At 36.3% G+C, this 20,648-nt stretch overlaps 1 protein-coding gene across 2 annotated transcripts; it reads right to left on the minus strand.

Moving 5' to 3' along the window:
* Positions 1 to 1,066: 1,066 nt before the first annotated feature.
* LOC101209214 (cyclin-T1-3) lies at positions 1,067 to 18,821 on the minus strand. Of its 2 annotated transcripts, XM_011662023.2 has the most exons (8): positions 18,606 to 18,821; positions 18,395 to 18,496; positions 16,907 to 17,208; positions 6,288 to 6,369; positions 3,702 to 3,836; positions 3,366 to 3,541; positions 3,087 to 3,238; positions 1,067 to 2,757 (listed from the first exon to the last, which is right to left on the minus strand). In XM_011662023.2, the coding sequence occupies exons 3-8, from the start codon at positions 17,131 to 17,133 to the stop codon at positions 1,736 to 1,738; spliced, it is 1,794 nt and encodes a 597-aa protein (XP_011660325.1). In that variant the 5' UTR covers positions 17,134 to 17,208; positions 18,395 to 18,496; positions 18,606 to 18,821; the 3' UTR covers positions 1,067 to 1,735. The 2 variants fall into 2 exon arrangements, with proteins under 2 accessions (XP_011660325.1, XP_031736192.1); XM_031880332.1 differs by lacking the exons at positions 6,288 to 6,369; positions 18,395 to 18,496; positions 18,606 to 18,821 and having other exon boundaries at positions 16,907 to 17,045.
* Between the last annotated feature and the right edge of the window lie 1,827 nt (positions 18,822 to 20,648).

Consider the following 20,648-nt stretch of genomic DNA (forward strand, 5'->3'; position numbering starts at 1 on the left):
TTTTTTTCTTCTCTTCTCTCTTTGAAAAATTATGATGGACTAAGCCAATTGGATGCTTTTTTTTTTTTTCTTTTATTCCTAGTTGTCCATCTTAGTTAACTCAATTCATTCAACTATATTTATATTTTACTCAACAACTTTCTATTTTTTTTAGAAGAGAAAATTGTTTGAGACCAAAAGAAATTTTAGTGTAATGCTCCAAGTTTATAACGGAGGACGTGGATGAATTGAGAATACATTCGAATAGACATGAAAATACTACCAAAAGAAATGGTAGTTTTCTCTTATAAAGGAAATCACTCTCCATCAGTCACTTGAAATAACCTCTCGAATGGTTAATCGAGAATCACCTTAAGTGATTTTATGTTTCCGGCCGTTCATTGTGATTTTAATTCCAAACTGATTTTAATAATTTCAATGTGACTCTTAGATATGCTTTTAAACTTGTAATGTTTCTGTAAAATATGCCTTAAGACTTGTATTCTTCCTCCAATATTGTAATCTAACTTCTTAACATGAGTCTGTTCTTTTTATTTTTTCCACACGGATTTTTAGTTTACTGAGAGACTTAGGCATGTGGCATTTCAGTTGATGGACTGCTTAGAGTTAAAAATTAAAACGTAATTTTAAATTTTTCTCTATTCTAATTATAAACAAGATAAAAAACAATATTTTAGTCCCTATAATTTATACCTTCTAATTCACCCCACAACTATAGTAGCTTCAATTTGGGATAAATAAAGACAATGTCATCAAAAGGTTTTATATAATTGAGAATTATGATACGAGTATTAAATTGGAACACAGAAATATGCAACAAATCCAATAATTTGAAATGAGAAAGATTACTATGAAGTATTAAAATCGTCTTTGAAACAAGTCTTAAAAACTGCAGGAGAAAAGATTGAATCGAAAACGGTGAGGCAAAAATGTAAGATAGGATCACAAAAATAGTCTCAATCCAAAGGTGGGGTTTGATTTACAACGCATTACAAAACCATCACAATTTTGGAATTGTTTCAAATTTAGTAAATGACGAGGATTGATTAGCTGGTATGAATCTACATAAGCATAGAACATGGTAAATTTTGCTGTTATATGGACAACCATTCTAAATACATTTTAGAACACAAAACTTGCCTGTTGAGTTCACACGTATCACCACAACTCAAAAAAAGGGCAATGCCCACCCTGCATTATATTTTTTTTTTCTTTTTGTTCTTTTTTTTTTTTTTTTTCCCTCGCCTTCAGGCATATACTGACAAAGCTCACCTGAGAGATACAATTGAATCCTAGACCGGAATTTTACATGAACTATGAAAACGATTACTCTAAACCAAATTACATTAATAACTGGCAAGTTAAAAGCATATAATATAACGATCCTAGCATACACCTGAAACATAATATTAATTACGACCAAAGAACAGTTCTCCTGGCTTCCTTGCTTGAAAAATGGCAGAAGCAAGCTTATGTCTGCTCAATTTCATTTCATCTCGGCTTAGCATATGAGCTTTTAAAGGACTTATGATGAAAACAAACGCCTTCAAGTGGTAAATATTTAAGTTCCCAACATTGGCAGGTGAAGCATCCATCCATAATTCTTATAATTTTATGATGCATTGTTCCATGGCATCAGTATAATCATCACCGCAACGATATGTCTAGTACTTGGACTACCCAGGTCATGCATGCTATTCTACAATATAACAGAGAACAGATCCTTGACATTAACTTACAAGTGATTCTCGTGAGCATGTCTTTTGAGCTCCCTATCTGAATAAATGGATCGATTCTTGCAGTTTCCATCGTCCAAAGCATGGTGGTGGTTATTTGACATAGAATCGTTCCATTTCTTTCCTTCGTTGTGCCAATCAGGGGACCTTCCAGCTTTTCTCTTTCGACTATTCAAAGCTGGGGAAGCGTCATCTAGCATCTCTCCTTCTTCAACTACACTCTCTGCTTTGGCCCCCCATGAAGTGTGGTTCTTGGTTCCCGCATGATGCACACTTGAAGATTCCTCACGAACCTTTCCATCATCTTGATTATCAATAACCTTAGACCGCCTGTTTTTCTCATCCTCTGCAGCCAATTCTATACCATCTTCCAGCTCTCTCTCAATGAGATCATCTTCATCCATCACATCTTTCTTCCTGGAAATCTCCCCACGTGATTTTCTCCTTTTCTCAAGTGCTGCCTTGACTTTGTCTCTATCAATCATTTTGATGGCTTCTTTGGGTGACTGCCCAATGGGACCTTCCCGAACCTCAACATTTCGAGAAACTATAATACTAGACTTGTGAGATACACCATCGTCCCTCCATTCTCCTGCTTCCACAGTCTCACTTTTACTAGTATTCCTTTCTTTCTCTTCTCCAACATGCTCCACTACAGATCTTGTTATATCTGAAATATCTTTGCTATTGTCCTTGTAGGGCATTTCAGCAATATGATAACTATCTGTTAATTCTGGGTCGACCTTATAACCAGTAATGGTACTTCCCCCCTCCGTAGCAGTCCCATTGCTCTTACCAAGATTCTGGGCAGCTCTTTGAGGTATCCCATGATTGTCTCCATATGAATGCTCAGGTGCTGAACAAGATGACATTTGCTTTGAAGTCTGTTCCTCAGTTGTAGCTGTAGCCTTTGCTACGTTAGGATGACTCGGACCCCCTGCAGTACTTCCATCTACTTCACTTCCCTGAGCCACTGGCACACGATTTTGCTCATATAGTTCTAGCATTTGATTGCTAACCTCTGCAAAAAAAAAAAAAAAAAAAAAAAATCAAGTGATTAGTTGAAATCCCAGTTGCTTAACTCAGTATGAAACAGCAATATTATCATAGTCAACATTCAAATCCTGAAGCTCTATGACCCAAATCAGATGATAGTACGTCACATTCTTTCATTATTCTTCACAGCAACAAGGAACGAATTGTGAATATCTAAAATCTTCCAGTTCAGTTAAGGTTGGCATTTGGACAATTCTAAAGGGACGAGAATTACAAATATCAGAGCCACAAACAGAAAAGGCTGTCATTTTAGGTCAGAGATTATTTAAGTTGAAAAAATGAAGCGGCACCAACCCTCCAAATGGCGAGGGGTCACGTCAAATTCTTGCCACCAAACTTTTTCCCCATCTGATGGAAGCTTCACTTTAAGAAATTTGGCAGCAAGAAAAATGGCACCTGCTGCAATGTGATGAGGCTTAAACTGCAGACAGAGTGATGTCCTCAACCTGCCCAAAGAACTAGTGTCAGGAGTTCTTTGACGAGTTTCAGAAGAGTGAATAGAGAGAAGAAAGTATCTAGTAGGAACTAGTTACTACAAGATTCATGAACAGACAAATAGCTTCATGGTCTTACCCATCATTGACAAAATTCCATGCAACTTGAGCAAGTGCATTCTGGGCAACCTTAAATTTTTTTATTGCTTCAACGAGTGGCTTGTAAGGGTGATGAATATTCAGGTCAAAAGCTAAGGTCGCAAGCACAACTCTCTCACCAAGTAAAATTAACTCCTTCTGTTGCTCATAAACTTCCTGCAAGATTTAAAGAATGAGATTAGAAAGAAGTGAAAAATAAAGTGTGCACATCCATGAGAGAGAACAGAAATTAGGAACACCAACTACTGTATGGGTAACTACCAATTTAGTAAGCAAGAAAATCAACAGATTTTAAACGGCATCAGTGAGAAACAACCTTCTGTTTGATCCTCTGGGCTGCGCCAGGATTTTTAGTGTGAATAATTTCATAGGAAACAATGATTACATCCTTTAGTGGGCGAGGCGTCTCTTCAACTTTCCCAGCAAGGAACATGCAGACAGTCGCAATGGTCTGCATATCATACTAATAACATAAGTCTAAATATCCCGATGATCACTCAATAGCTCTCTATTCTTTTCTCTTTAACATACACCATTTTTCATGCTATTACCTTCTACATGATAAACTTCGTAAATATTGGCTAATATATTCAGTAAAGAACACTTATGAACTATTTATGAATAACTTAATTAATCTAAATATAAAATTAAACAGCTAAACCATAGTAAACCATAACTACACAAAAGGACAAAAGATCCTTCCTGAAAAATATTCCAACACAATAAATAGCAGTAAGTGGACTTTTTTTTTCCTTTTTTTGAGACATGGAATATTACATGTTAGTGTTGAAACTATAGCAGACAGCTTTGTTAGGTACTTAAGAACCTTGGAGAACCACACCCCAAAAACAAATTATGTACCACATTGGTCATTCCATTCTAACCAACGTGGGACATAGACATCCCATAACTACCTTAGTTCCTAAAAATACCCCATTGCCGGAAAGTCAACGTCTAGGCGGCTACTCCGACGATACTTCACTTGTCCACACCATCAGAACTCTTTGCCAGTTCCACTTCGAAACGTTGACAACTGGCTCTGATATTACTGTTAGGTACTTAAGCTCCTTCAATAACCACCACCCAAAAGCTAGCTATTGGGGTAGGAGAGCTAAGCCACTAAAGTATCACATTGGTCATCCCATTCTAACCAATGTGGGATAAAACATCTCATACGTACCTTGGTTCCTAACAAACTTTCAACAATACCCATGAGTCTAGCAAGGAGGTATTTTGGCATCGTTATTCTTTTTCACCACTTCTAAATTATTTTGTAATTATAGTTTTATCTCAAATTGTTAAGGATTGGTCATCGTTTTAATAAGCCTTTGGTGTGAGGAATATCTCATCTCCCCCTCCATAGGTTACCCCCTTATTTTTTGTTTTAAAACGGAGACAAAGTACTTTACTAGTAAAAACAACTCAAAGTACAAGAGATTTATACGATAAGCATAATAAAGAAGCCTAGAGAGCAATAAGTGAGGGGGATCAGAAGGTGTACCCAGACATCTCAACTAGGTTGACACCCCTTAGCACCAAAACAACATATCCCAATTAAAGCTAGAAATAAAATATGCCAAAATACAATGGAGACATAATCCAGCCTAATACAGAGAGCTGAGACAGAGAAATAAATAAAATAAAGAAAGGGAAATGGGGCAAACACAACAAGGTTATCCCTTTTTAATAAAAACTTCCTTTCTAAAACAAACTATTAAAAAACACTAATTAATTGACTAAATTATACACATAATTTTTTTTAAAAAAAAGTAGTAAAAACTATAACCTCTTGAGATATGAGGGACTCCTTAACCGCGAAACTTCCATTTATTGTACATGATAATACTTAATAAATGGATAAAAGTATTACAACAAAATCCTATATTTGCGAAAGATAGAAATTATTTGGACCCTAAGGGCATTGCTACTAGTCAAATGGGGTTCAAACAATAAGTTTAACAAATTTGTTTTTTGACAATGTTACAGAATTTTGTGATCAAACTGTAAATATTTAGAAAACTAACACATTTTTAAAAAAAATGTAACTTTCATTCAGAAAAAGATAAGCATACTATTTCGAGAGTATAGTTACAAACAGGCTTCCAAATCGAAGCCCAATGAGAAAACTAACACTTACGTTTTTAATGAATCCACATATTAAATTTAAAAATTAATTTAAAATACATAGTTACATTAAATTGATAGAAACAATGATAAGCATACTATTTCATGTTATAAACTTATTTCATTTTTGTTAAAATTAAATACAAAACAGAATAAATTATAAATTATATAATATTGTAAAAAAAAAAAAAAACAAAATAGACAAGAAATATTCATAAATTAATTAACCATAGTTGATATTCAACCAAATATCTCATTAGTAACAATAGCTATTTTGTTGTCTATAAGTATATAAAGTGATTTTTCTTTATACAAAACTTAACGCCACTTTATTCCAAATATAACAAATAACAATAACTATTTTAAGGAAACAAACTCCCCAAGGAAAGATAAGAAGAAACAAATAAGAATCAAGAAAACCAACCAACAGAAAAGAAAGGCCAAAACAGAAGCCACAAGAAAGACTTGTCTAAACATAGATCCATAGTTTTCAACAAATTCAACAAGGCATTCACAAGATACACTTAAAAGACCGATTAAGAATTGTTTATATTTCATGACTCCATATCAATCACACTCTTTTCACTGCTAAGACATCTGACTGCCCTATGTTACGAGTTAGTACAATAACCTATCTACTATTCACTAGCAAGGACCTAAATGGATATGCTGCCCCTACATAAGCCAGAATTTTTTTAAAAAATCCCTGATTGACACACCATGAAAAAAAATATCAGGTGCATAACTTTGTTATAAGTAATCTAAACAAGAAGCATACCCTTCTGTCATTCTTTGCATGGGACTGCCGGAGAAAGAATCGATGACAGAATATTATAGCTGTGGCTATTGTTACTTGAGGCCTGCATTACATATAATTTTGGAAGCACTAGTAAATCAACAGCTATATAAGATGATTATCCATAGTAATATAATGGAATCTTATGAACTTTTTTTTCTTGGAATAAACAAAACTTACTGTAGACAAAATGAAAAGAGATTGATGCTCAAAGATACAATGACCATCGAGAGAGAAGAGAAACAAAACTATTGAGTCACAGTGAAGAGAAAAACTTCAGACTATTACAAATGAATACTTCTGAGTAAAAGAAGGTACACCTAGTGGCTTTGAAATTGAAAGGTGTGTCAGTATAGTGGAATCAAGTAGAGATGAATCAACAAAGCAATGGCAAGAGAATCATTCGGTCTTGGGAAAAAAATGAAGTTAATAAAGGCATGATTTCTACCTCCAAATTATGAATAAACATTGTATAATCAATATCAAAATTGTAGACAAGAGAGAAGATCGGTAGCTGATTATATTGAGGAGTTATCATCATTTGGGTGTAAGAACAAACATGATGGAGAATGAACAGCACTTGATAGCAAGATTTGTGGGAGGTCTACTCATGGATATCAAGGAAAAGGTAAAACTCCAACCTTTTAATTGGATTTCTAAGGCAATTTCTTTTGCTGAAACAGTGGAAGAGATTGATGAATTGCACTTCAAGAATGCTTCAAGAAGAGGAACATGGGAATCTACTTTGAACAAGTAGACAGCCGCACCAAATGCTACTAAGAACCAGCCACCCATTTAAAAAAAAAAAAAAAGCAAGATAAAGCTAAAGAGAGGGTAATTTGTGTAGCCTACTAAAGGTAAGTTCTCTCTCCCTCTCTCCTCTCTCCTCTCTCTTTTCAGGCTACCAGCAAATCCTCCCGGTTTTCTCCCTGCCAACTGATTATTAAAGATACAATATGGAAGTAGTTAGTTGCAAAGACTGCACTAGGAGAGAGGGAGATCAAGTTCATGTTGAAGATGTGGAAGCTTGTGGAATCTTGTCAGTCTCTAAAAATCAGCTAGAATGTTTTTGGAAGCAGTCTCGGAATTATTCAAAGGGCCAGACGCAAGAGGATACGTACTTGCAAAAGCTTGGAGATTTGGATAGGTGTTAAGCTTGGTTGGGTGTTAAGCTGCAAATTCTGGCCTAAATCAGGTAGTTCAAATTTAAAGGTGTGTTCAGGGGAAAATAAACAGGGATGGAAGTCTTTTCTCAACATGTTAGAAAATTTCTCTTCTACGGATGAATGAATATGTCAAATGTTTTCGCGTAATCATTCCAAGAATACCTTGTCAACATTGGCAAGCAATCCGAGTTATGCAGAAAAGGTCAAAACAAAAGATGTCAATGATTTTGTTACAAAGAAAGGTAAAGAGGAAGTCGTTGTTGCTGTAGTTCAGACTACAACAAATGCCCAGAAGGTCTTTCTCGTTCTTCCCCATTTTGAAGCCAGAAAAACAGAGTCAATGGGTGATTAAGATTTAAGAACACTGAAGTTATTCAAGCATCTTTGGATTGTTACTACTCTCTGCTTTCGATGATTGGAGAGAGATCCAGAAAATGTTGGAAATCTATTTTCAAGCGAAGATCATTATAGATCCTTTGTTCGACGAGAATGCTCTCATAAGTCTTGACCAAGGCTCAATTGAGGACTTCATCAGTGAAGAAGGGAAATGACAGGTGACGGGGTCTTTTCATCTTAAATTTGAAAAATGGGATAAATCCAAGCACAGTTGGCCACTTGTCACAAAAGGTTTTGGAGGCTGGTTAAAAATCAAGAACCTTCCTTTGAATTGTTGAAAATCATTGAAAGGCTATAATTACAAAAGTGTTTGGTGTAATTCACTCCACCAAGATGCTGTGTGTTGCAACACAGTCCAAAAAGAATCAAAAGAATTATATCTATCTTCAAAAATTCTACTACTCCTTTCTTTCCAAATGCACCACAAAAGGGATCGAGTCGCACATTTCCATAAGATGTTTCCTTTTGGGCTATAACCTCTAATGTCGAGTCCTTCAATCATCCAACTATCAATCTGCAAGAAGCTGTGTGTTGCAACACAGTCCAAAAAGAATCAAAAGAATTATATCTATCTTCAAAAATTCTACTACTCCTTTCTTTCCAAATGCACCACAAAAGGGATCGAGTCGCACATTTCCATAAGATGTTTCCTTTTGGGCTATAACCTCTAATGTCGAGTCCTTCAATCATCCAACTATCAATCTTACTAGGAAGACAAAGCTCCAAGTCAAAAATCCTAAACAAAGTGTTCCAAGCTTTTTTTGTAAAGAGACAGTGTAGAAATAGATGATCCAAAGTTTCCTCTTCTTTGGAACAAAGACAACACATCGAGGGGCTAAGCAATGTGTTCTGAACATTTTTTTGTAGCTTCTCATGAGTGTTAAGGCTTCTGTAAGCAAGCGACCATAAGAAAAACTTCACCTTCTTCGGAATTTTGTTCTTCCAAATATGACTAATCAAAGGAACAGCGATGGAGGGGGATCTCTTGTTTCCTTTTAATGATGCCTGGACTGCTCTTTTAAAATATGAATCCTTAGGAGCATGCTATATCAAAACTTCAAAGTTGGCTCCATAACGTAAACTACCTTTTAAGAGCTCACTCTCGATGATAATCCGGATCTTTTGGAGGTTTGCAGCTCCAAAGCCCAAGCATCTGCTTGTCTTAACAAGTCAGCCACCGCTTCCCCTGATCTTAAGTTTTTCAATTACTTGAGTTTCACGGACCCTAATACAAAAATCACCTTATTACGAGGTTCTCCATGCCACCCTGCTGATTCTGTCAAGAAGAAGGTGAATATAAAGCAGGCTTGCCTTTTAGTGTTAGTAGTGAAGACCCAACAGATTTGAAAAGTCCTTATGATCATAAGACTGATGAGGAAGTCAAGGGAGTGGATCTGAATGTTTTGTTCGAAGGATCTAGTGTGTCTATAGTCAATGATTACGTTATAATCCTGGTCTGAGCAAGTTCCCTTGTCAATTCACTTTGTAATCTCACCTATGAAAGTAGGTTCCTGGAATACAAGAGGCCTGAAAGATCCTTCCAAGCGCATAGCTCTTGAGATATTTCTTAAAAACCTTAATCTGAATGTGGTCCTGATCCAGAGTCTAAAATGGAGAGTTTTAATGCTGAATTTATAAAATCACTATGGAGCTCCAAAGAAATCGGCTGGAACTTTGTCGAATCAGTAGGCTTTTCTAAGGAATTCTCACTATGTGGGACATGAGTAGGATTACAGTGGTTGAAACCATTAAAGGGAGGTTCTCTTTCAATTAAATGCTCCACGGTTTGCAAAAAGATATGCTGAATTATCAATGTGTAAGGCCCTTGCAGACAGAGAAAGAAGATTCATTTGGTCAAAGCTTTTATTTCTTTTAGACTGCTATGACTTGATGTATGAGTGGAGATTTTAATGTTACTCGTTTGGCCCACGAACGTTTCCCTTTTGGCAAAAGCACACGAGGAATGAGGTTATTTAACTTCATTGATTTGGCAAACCTTATGGAGATTCCATTTTAAAACGGTAGATACACCTGTCTAGAGAGGGTGGCGGCTCAGAAAAGTTAAAACAGCAGTTAAAGCTTGGCATGCTTCTTTTCAGGCTTCCCTTCAACGGAAGACAGTTTGTTGAAGGACTTGGAAAATTGAAGAGGAACTACATTTAGAAGAGCAAACTGAATTGGCTGGTTGTGGGGAATGAGAATTGTGGTTTTTTCCACCGTTTTCTAAACAAAGAAAAAGGAGGAATCAAATTACGAAGTTGGTTGATGATCAAGGAGTAGCAATGAAGTCCTCTCAAGACATTGAAAGGGTCAATTTCGGTTTCTTTGATGTTTAATACAAAAGGATTCCAAGGGATAGATTCATCCCATTTATCACTGATTGGCCTTGTGTCACCCTTAGTCAAAATGCGCTACTTGTTATCTGCTTCTCAAATGAAGAAATCATCAAGGCAATAAAGGCTCTTGGAAGGAACAAAGTTTCAGGTTCAGATGGTTTTACCACGGATTTCCTTGCTAAGCATTGGCCTAAGCTCGAGTGCAGTTTTAAAAACCGGCTTGATTATTTTCACTGTAATGGAAGGTTAAATGATTGTCTGAGAAAACTTCATTTATTTGATCCAAAAGAAAGAGTGGTTCATGTTAAAGAGTTCAAACTTATCAGCCTCACTACCCTAACCTACAATTATGGACTCAATTATAGGCCCATTCCAAAGTGCATTCACTGAAGGAAGGCAGATGCTAGATCCGGTTTTAATTGCTAATGAGGTAGTTGAAGATTATCGGGCTAAAAGGAAAAAGGGATGAATTCTGAAACTTGACCTTGAAAAAACCTTTGATAGAGTGGATTGGGGATTGCTTGAAAAGGTATTGTATTGCAAAAAGTTCAACTCCAAACAGTCAGCTTGTATGTTGGGATGTTTGAAAAATCCCCATTTTGCCGTATCACCTTTTTTATTTCTTCCTGTCAGCGAGATTCTAGGAGCTATCATCAATAAGTTGTAAGTTAATGGGCATTATGAACGCTTCATGGTGGGAAAGGAGAAGATCCACATCCCCATCCTCCAATACGCCGATGATATACTCTTGTTTTGTTAGTATGACGGGGATTATGCTTCTCAAGCTGAAGGAGGCCATCATATTGTTTAAATGGTGTTCAGAGCAAAAAATTTAATTGGGATAAATCAGCTCTTAGTGGAGTTAATGTGGTTGACAAAGATCTATCTCAAATGGCAGAGAAATTAGAGTGTAAGGTGATAAAGCTTCCTTTTCTGTACTTAGGACTTACCTTGGGATGTTATCCAAGGAAAAAGCTATTCTGGCAACCAATAATTGATCGGGTTCATAAAAAACTGGATAGATGGAAAAGGTCTAATATTTCAAGAAAGCAAACTCTACGTAAATCAATTTCGGCCAGCCGTCCCACCTATTACTTGTCTCTTTGCCATTCTGACAATGTAGCTTCTTCCTTGGAAAAATTATTGAGAAATTTCTTCTAGGAAGGGCATTCTGGATGTAAAATAAATCATTTGGTGAATTGGAAAAAGGTTACACCTTCTCAGCTTGTGGGGGTCTTGGCTTAGGAGGCAGCAAAGTTCAAAACAACGGCTCTACTTGCTAAATGGGGCTGGAGATTCTCGGTGGAAGATACCTCTTTATGCAGACAAGTTATAAGTACTCATAGTAAAGAGGCCTTTGATTGGCACACAGTGGGTAAATTCAGTAATAGTTTGAAAAGTCCTTGGGTCAGCATTTCAAGAGCTTGGAGGAGGGTGGAAGCTATTAATATAATTAGATTATTCTTAGGAGATATAATTCTAGAGATATTATTTGATATTATTTGTATTTCTCTATGGTTATATATAGGCTTGTATCTCTACTAAATAATAAATGAATATATAGATTTATTCCATAAAATCAACATGGTATCAGAGCTCTAGGGTTTTCGCCTTATTGAATTCTAGCCTCCACATCCCGTTTGATCTCTGCCTCCGTTGATCATTCATCAACGGAGGCAGAATCATCTCTCATTAGCCATCAACGGAGGCAGAATCATCTCTCATTAGCCATCAACGGAGGCAGAATCATCTCCCATTAGCCGAAGCCGCCCCTTAGATCTGCAAATCCGCCGTTGTCGTTGCACCTTCCCTTTGCCACTCATTGCTATTCAAATCTGCCACCATCCAAACCCCAGAAACCCCATTCGTTTTTCACTAGCGTCCGCGGCGGCCATCTCCTTCATAGTTCTTCGTCCGACCTCTTGTTTTTCCGTTAGCCAAGCAGCCAATTGAACCTCTGTCAGTTGAAGCCGAACGCCCAGCCGAAGAGTTTTGGTTTTGTCCGTGGTCCAAGAAGCTCCGCTCGCCGCTGCGTTTCGTTGTCGTTGCTCCATCCTATGTTGTCCCGACAAAACCCATGAAACCCCATGTCCTCAGATCCTCGCGTCCGCCCCCAATATGTTCCAGACCTGTCTGATTTCGTTCAGACCCATTCTTCATGTCTGCCTTTGAAGTTTAGATCGAAGCCCAGATCCAACGACGCCTCCATTATGTTTTTGTTCAGATCCGCTGCTCCATTCAGTTCAGTTTCCGTTCTGTTCGCCCCAGATTTCTCGTTTAATCTGATTCTGACTTGCTTTAGTTTAGTTGGTTCGGTTCCATTCCGATCCGACAAAACACATCTGTCCAATCCCGACCCTGTTTTCGTCCAGCTTTGATTCTACTTTGCTTCAGTTTTGCTCTTTCATTTTGCCCCTCGAAGTTCTTGTTTCGTTCTTCCTAGGTTATGTTATAGATCTCTATACGAGGATCTATGTTTCTATCCCAGAAGTTCTTCGTTTCGCTCTTCGTGGGTTTGTTTTAGCCTAGAAGTTCTTTGTGTGTTTGTTCTTCGGGTTTTTTATTCTATTCTAGATATATTGTTTCTTTTCTTAGTTCTTAGCAAACTCAAGGTTGAAAGATTTCAACCTTGAGTTTGAGGGAGGGTATTAATATAATTAGATTATTCTTAGGAGATATAATTCTAGAGATATTATTTGATATTATTTGTATTTCTCTATGGTTATATATAGGCTTGTATCTCTACTAAATAATAAATGAATATATAGATTTATTCCATAAAATCAACAGAAGCTTTGGCTTTGTTTAAGTTGGGTAACAGAAGAAGAATTTCCTTTACAACAGACTTCTGGATCGGTGACATACCCCTCAGTCTTTAATTCCCTACGCTGTTTCGAATTCCATTGCTGCCTAGTGGTTCAGTTGCTGCTCATTGGGACAATTCCATTATGTCTTGGTCAATTGTGTTCGAAGACTGTTGAAAGATGAAATTCCAAGTCTCCAATCTCTGTTATACCTTCTCTCCTCTAAAAAGGTGACAGATTTAAATGTTAGAAAATAATGGTGAATTGATACGTCAGGTAGATTTTTAGTTAAGTTCCTTTTGATTCATCTTTCTCCATCACCCCCAATGGACAAAGGAATTGTCAAATCTCTCTAGAAATCCAGCAGCCCAAGGAGAGTCAATATTGATCTGGATTATGGCTTTTGGCCTTCTAAATTGTTCCTTGATTATGCAAAGAAAGATCCCCAGTAAGTGTCTTTTCCCCTTGGTGAGCTCGCTCTATATGAAGTACAGTGAGGACTGACTGTATCTCTTTATTATCTACCCTTATTCAACCAATTGTTGGGGGAGTATGCTCTCCCTTTTCTATGTGGCTTGGGCTTTCCATGGATCATTAAACTCAAATGACTTTTAACCGCTTAGGGGTCCGGTACTGTCAAAGTGACGGAGAATACTTTGGGAGAATATTTCGAAAGCAATGCTTGCAGAAATTTGGTTTGAAAGTAATCATCGAATATTTCACGACAAGGCAAGGGGCTGGACTGAAACTGTAGACACTGCAAAAAGAAATGTTGCAACTTGGTGTTCTTTGAACAAGGAATTTTTTGAGTGTTCCATTCAAGATTCATCTCTCAACCCATTTAATGTGTTGATCTCTCTGCATTCTTCAGAAGCTCAAGATACGCAAGCTTGTTGATTTATAGTGGAAGGCCTCCTGTTTCTATTTCTTTTGTTTTCTATAGGATGGCTTGTTCTTGTTCTTTACTTTCTGATTTGTTGTTTGCCTTTCTTCGTTGTTGTTTCGGTTTAGTTGGAGTTTCTATGTTTTTGGATGTACTATTGGATATGATGATGGCCATTAAGGGGGTGTCAACCTAATTGAGATGTCTGGGTGCACCTCCTGATCCTTTTCTTTACAGTTCTCATTATAGAATTCTCTTGTACCTTGAGTTCTATTTTAACAAAGAAGCTTGTCTCCATTTCAAAAAAAAAGCTAAAGAGGGTGTTTTTTTACTAGGAGTTTCTCTCAGCACACCAATGTGGAAGGCAGCACTATAATTTACTGGATGACTCCCCATTGACAAAAGATAGTGTAAACAAGGAACAGTTAGGTCTATCCCCATCTATCCCATGACACTTATTTTCCCGAAATAGGTATCTCCCCCATCACTCACCACACATGAAACAAACAAAGAGAAACAACGAAAACCATCAAAGACAGCTTTCCCCGCACTGTTTACCTTCAAGAGTCCTGTTTCAAGACCATTCACGAAACTGGAACAATGCTTGGGATGCCCATATTTGACAGAAAAAGTATGGCTCGCAAGGAATACATCATAATTGCTTTGCCAACAAGGCCCAATTTTAAACCCTTAAGTTGCCTATAGCTAACCCATCCAAGGTCCACAAGTTCAATCACCTTCTATCGCAATACAAAATGAAACCCCTTCCACTCACAAACCCCAACTTCTTTTTCTTTCTTTTAGGAAAAGAAAAGAGATATTTTCATTCAAATAAAGAAAAGAGGCTAATGCTCAAAAATACAAACTACCCCTTAGGGGAAAGAAAAGAAAAGGAACAAAAGAAATACAACAAAATTATGAAGGAAACAAAAAAATGTTTCAGTTAAAACAGATATCTTAGAATAATCTGCAAAGAGTTTGAAAAGAGAACATCATGCAGAGACTTTGAGGTGAGTCGAACCAAAGCAAACGCGCAAAGAAGAGACTTGTCAATGGTCACCAAAATACACAGATTCCTTTCAAACCAAATTTCAAACAGCAGAGTTTTCATTCCATTAGACCAAAATAACTTAGATTTTGGCACAAAGGGAGGATGACGATCATGACCCTATTAGACCACAACATACATTGCCCTATCTCCCCAATGTTGCCTCGTGTGCAAGTCTAGATAGGAAACAACTAGTAACCAATTCATCCATTGCCATTTTTCCTGAGATTTTGGAAAGAGATCTTTCCATCATTTGGATGGTATACTGCCTTCCCATGAGACATTGAAAAGTGCTTTATCCTACACTCTCATTAGACACCCCTTCACCAAAAAACAAGAAGCTCAATTGGATGCATGTTATCCGTGCTTTCTTATGAACCACTTGGAAAGAGAGGAACAGCTGATTTCAATGATAGGGGAAGCCCTTCTGGTTATTTTTTGTAACTCATTATCTTTCATGGTATGAGTTGGTGTAAATGTTTCTTTTAAATCATACACTCTGTCTTCCCTTTTGTCCAATTGGAGATCACTTATGTAACACCTTTGGCTCAGGCTGCAGCCCTTTTTGTAAATCTCATACATCAATAAAATTGTTTATTATCCAAAAAAGGGAGGAAGACGATCAACCATCAAATGAAGAATGTTCTCCTTAAATAAATTAGAGAATACCCATTAAACATTAAAGATAGAAAATTGTTCCACCAACATTTACTTGAGTAAGAGCAATCAAAGAAAAAATGATATCAAGCATCACTATCTAACATCAAAGCAGGAAAATTGATACTGATATACAGTGAAGAGGAAGCTTCTTTGTAGAACCTCAAACTAAATCAATAAACCAGTAAACATCACCCAAATAAAGAAATTAACGTGTTTGGGAGATTTAGACTTCCATAAAGATGAACGAACTCTCTTAGCATATGTGAAGAAATAAAATTCTCCGAAGTCTTGCTAGTGACACAGGAATTATAACCAAGGATAAAAGCCACTTGAGCAAGGCAAAATAGGAATGATCCTTCTTCCTTCAGAGAAAAGCACCTCCTCCAAGAAGCTAAATTTTTTTTAATCTTACCCACAATGGCCTACCAAAAGGGCAAACTACGAGGATTGTGACCAAAAGGTACAGTAAAATGAATCCTAGACTACACACTTGCACAATGGCGTAAGATTGAAGCTTTGGCAGTGTATAAAGTAGGAAATGGCAGTACAACAGCTTTCTTGTCTGATCTGTGGCTGGATAAAATTTCTTTCCTATGTTCCGGAAGGTTCTATTACTAATCATTGGGAGTAATGTTCATCAAATTTGGGTTGGTAGTCCAGCCCTCAAGAAACAGCCTTCTTTGATTTGGAATAATGCAATAAAAGCCTATTGTCTGACAATTATGATTTGAAAGGAACCAACAACTTTTCCACAATAAATCTTCCCATTGGTTAGATCGCTTAGAGCTTGCTCATTTAAATGCCTCGTCTTGGTGCACGCTATGGCTATCAAAGGTTTTTGAAGGCTACTCAATTCAGGAGCCCAATCTGAATTGGCAGGCATTCATCCCTCCTCCATGGACCATAATAGTAGCAGAATTTATGTATTACTGTATTATTTTTAAGTTTTAAAGTCATTTTGTACTTGTATCACTTATGGATACTTTTCTCAAGGTCTTGGTCTTATTGCTCAAGGATTGTATCTTTTGTTTTTACATGTATCTCTATCATATGCTGGAAAGGCTGTATGATCTCAATTTTGTTGGATTGCCAACCTAGTTAAGATGTCTGGTGCACTTACTAATCCTAAAGTTCTTTTTCTCATTGTATAAATCTCTTGTAATATGAGCTTTTGTCTCATTTATAATCAATAAAAAGAGACTTGTTTCCCTTTAAAAAAAAATAAATAAAAGACTACACACTTGCACAACAAACTTTTAGTTCACAACATATATAATATTTAGGTAAAATCAAACAGCAAAGTCTTACACTTTGAGCCTCATGCCCAGATCTTGCAAAAAGGTGCAGTATGACTTCCTTAAATATGTCTCCTTCTTCAAGTCAATACCATCTCTTCTTGATGGGGAATTTTCTTCAATTTCCTTTCTGGACATATACCAACGACCTGCTTCGTCTTGATTTTCTTGGGAATTCTTTGAGGACCCACTATCAGATATTCTATGATGCGTAGACTCAAATGGCAGAAGTCCAGACATGTGTATCTTTCAATGATCTAAAACAGTAGCAAGCAACTGTATAGAATAATCCCCTTGAACTTATGCAGCTATTTCCTGCAGATTAAAGGTAAAAATTTAGGTACAACACAAGCCTATGAATTAACATAAATTTATATCCTGTTTTGAAAACTTTTTTTTTTTCTGTTTTCAGAAGAGTTCTAGAAATTGTCATGAAAAGTTTTTTTTTTATGACTTACATTATCATTCATATATGAATTTTTGTTCAAAGTTCCATATGTAATGGAATGAATATCTTCCTTCATAAAAAAAATAATAATACACTAAAAAACAAACAAACAAACGAATTAGAAGAAAAAAGGTCCACAACTTGATTGAGTTTTCCTATTGCATTCTTTTAGCCAATTGGCTGAGATACTTGACCATATCATTTGGAATTGTGATTTAACACAAGCAAATTGAGGTTGCTTTTTTGAGGAATTTTACTTGAGCTTGACTGGACATAGGGGTTGTTGAGAGATGATCAAGGAGCTGCTTCTCCACTATCCTATTTGTGAGGGAGAAAGCCTTTTGTAAGAGTTTGGGATGTGCATTATTTTGTGCGTCATTAAGGGGGAGAGCAATAATAGAGACAGGCCATGAAAGTCTTGAGAGGTCTTGGAGTGACATTGGGGCACTTATTTGATTCAACGAAACTGTAAGCTATATGGGCTAAGTTGTTTTGTGACTGCCTGTTATGTCCTATTTTGCTTGATTTGAGCCCCTCTTTCTTTTGTGACATCTTTTTTCGTACACCCTTGTGTTCTTTCATTTTTTTTCTTTAATTTAGTTACTCATAACACGCACCAAAAAGAACAAGGACATTCCAATAAAGCATGTAAAATTAGGTAAAACACACACACACACACATATATTGACGAAAGACCAAGGAGAATCACGTCCAATTGGGTACTACACTTCAACAGAATTTCATGCTCCATGTAAACGACTGTGTTTCTTCTGCTCCCTAGAAATAAAAGACATTATCTTCGAATGAACTTGAAGACTATAGGTCACGGAGGGGAAAGTTAGAGGCACAAATTCATTTAAAGTAAGCTTACCCATTAACCTACCACTTCCATCATAAGCCCTTTCAAGCTCTATACCCTTCCTCTTTTCACGTATTTTCAATAATTCCTTACCAACTACGCATAAAAATCAAAAACCGGGGGAAAAAAAGAAAAGGGGAAAAAAGCAATTGAGGAAAACAAGAAACAGGAAAGCACAAGCTTTCGATACTTACCTTCGCGTTATTCTCCCGTGCCACGGAGCTCATTGACACCCCAATTTCCTTAATCCAACGATAAGCACTCAAAAAATCTGCAAAACCTAAGAGCTTCCCATCCTGCCGAATAGTAGAACGATGCCATTAGAGGGACATGGAAGGGAAATCAAGAACCCAAAAACCAACATGAGAAGGCGACGAGAAGTTCAAAGGGATTAGAAAAACTTACAGATACAATACCGTGAGTGTGAGAACCAGCGAGGTAGAGCTTGAATCGGCGAGGGAGAGAGATTCAGAGGAAGGAGCGTGAAATTTGGGATGCTGCAGTGTGGTTGTGTTGTGCCCTAGCGGAGGGTTGGACGGAAGCTGACATGCGACCGTACAAAGCAAACTGATTTATGGAAAAGAAATCGGAAATGAACGGGAATTTACACGGTTGTTTGGTTTAAGTGCTAAAGATGTGTGAAAATATGATTAGAGATGTCCAATACAACGAGTTGTGGCACCTATCTCTATGGGCGCAACAATAACCCACTATTCAAATAACACACTATTCAACTCACATATTGCAAGAGTTTGTTATTTTAAAATTTAAGTTGGGTTGGCTTTTTTTTAACATGGGTTTGGGTCTCCCATTTAGATTTGAAAAATTCGTTCAATCTGAATTAATGATATTATATATATTTATATTAAATTTTATAGTATAATGTTTGAATTTTTCTTTTTTTACTTTAGAAGTTCGATTCATATTTCACTTTCGTTTAAGTAATTCTAGATGTTTTAAAAAAAATTGTTGAGTCTTATTTTTATTATTATTATTGATAAATGAATTTTTATCTAACTAAAATTAAGGAGTTTTTAAAAAATATAACAAACCACCGAAATATTTACATAATATATAACAACTTCAAAAACAAAAAAAAGCTCACACCCTCGCAATAAAAAATACCAAAAATGCCTCAAATAAACACATGATCAATCAGTCACACGTACACATGTAGTTCTTCTTTTAAACGATCATGATACGCAATGTTGTAGAAAAATGATACATGATATGCTCTTATGTGCTTGCCTGTTTGCTTGTTGTGTTGCTTTGTGTCTTGTGATGACTTGCTAATGATACACTCTTGAGAGTCGAGCATGTGTGAGATAATGTATGATGAAAACAAGTACGATTTTTTATATATTTTAAAATTTTCTCTTCCACCTCTTATGCATAACTAATTTTTTCATTTGCTATTCTAGTTCTAGCATGCTTATAGCGTTATCAGGTCTCAATTTTGTTGTTACCTTAAAAAGCCTTACTAGCATCGACTTAATAATGTGTGTGTGCAAGGATTTAACCAATTGATCTTCTGTGTGACCTGCACCTAAGTAGAAGGTTAAAATTTTGTTTAAGTGTAGGAATATGTGTCTTAAATAAAAAGATGTGAAAAAATTTTATGACTTAGGTGATGATAAGAGACTAGGCGATTAAGGATCTTTGCAAAATGGTGTTAGGCGAGAAGCTAAGGAGCTATGCGAGAAGAGGAGGAAGAAAAGCAATTGAAGTTGGAATAACCAAGTTAGGAGTGTTTTCTCCAAGAAAAAAATTTATGATAAAAGCTTCCTTAATAAAGTTATTACTAATTTGAAATGACTATTTCAATTCAAATATTTTCAAAGAGGTTTATTTGAAAGTTATGGTATGTTTCAGTATGACTTATGAGATTTCAATGTTTGTGAAATGATGTCCAAACCATTAGTTACTTCCTATCCATGAGCTGACTATTGCTTAATTGATCTTGTTTGTAAACCATAATGAATGAGTTAGCTAGATGGTGGAAGTTAACGAATTCATCTTATCATCTCCTTATATCTTAATGAGATTAATTGAATATGTTCCGCGTGGGTTTAACTTAGCATAATTAGTTAATTTGATATTTAGAACTATTGGCTAAGCATAAGCATGATTTTATTTGAATGATCATATGATTGCTCAACCAAATTTCAGAAAATACTTGTTATTCCTAGCTAGTCCATACTCATCATCATTTTGATACTATTTTACTAGCTTTTATTTAATTACCGTTCAAATTTAGCATAGTTAAAAAAAAGAAGAAAAAAAACCCTTCCATTACTTTCTTATAAGATGCTTATTTGAGAAATCATCTTTGTGGCTTCATATGGACTTAACTATGTACTTCTCTTTACTACTCATTTGTAAAGCAAGACAACCTATTTTGATTGTGACTAAGACTTTACGATGGAAAAAAAGATCCAATGGAGCATC

Source organism: Cucumis sativus, chromosome 1 (genome assembly GCF_000004075.3).
Source record: "Cucumis sativus cultivar 9930 chromosome 1, Cucumber_9930_V3, whole genome shotgun sequence".
NCBI lineage: Eukaryota > Viridiplantae > Streptophyta > Magnoliopsida > Cucurbitales > Cucurbitaceae > Cucumis > Cucumis sativus.

Excerpts from the sequence above, each read along its gene's own strand:
- LOC101209214 (XM_011662023.2), bottom strand. The coding sequence starts at position 17,133 with ATGTCTGGACTTCTGCCATTTGAGTCTACGCATCATAGAATATCTGAT. Across the intron at positions 6,370-16,906 it reads CTGGGCATGAGGCTCAAAGT|GCCTCAAGTAACAATAGCCA; the intron begins GTAAGACTTTGC and ends TATGTAATGCAG. Across the intron at positions 3,837-6,287 it reads ATGCAAAGAATGACAGAAGG|ACCATTGCGACTGTCTGCAT; the intron begins GTATGCTTCTTG and ends TATGATATGCAG.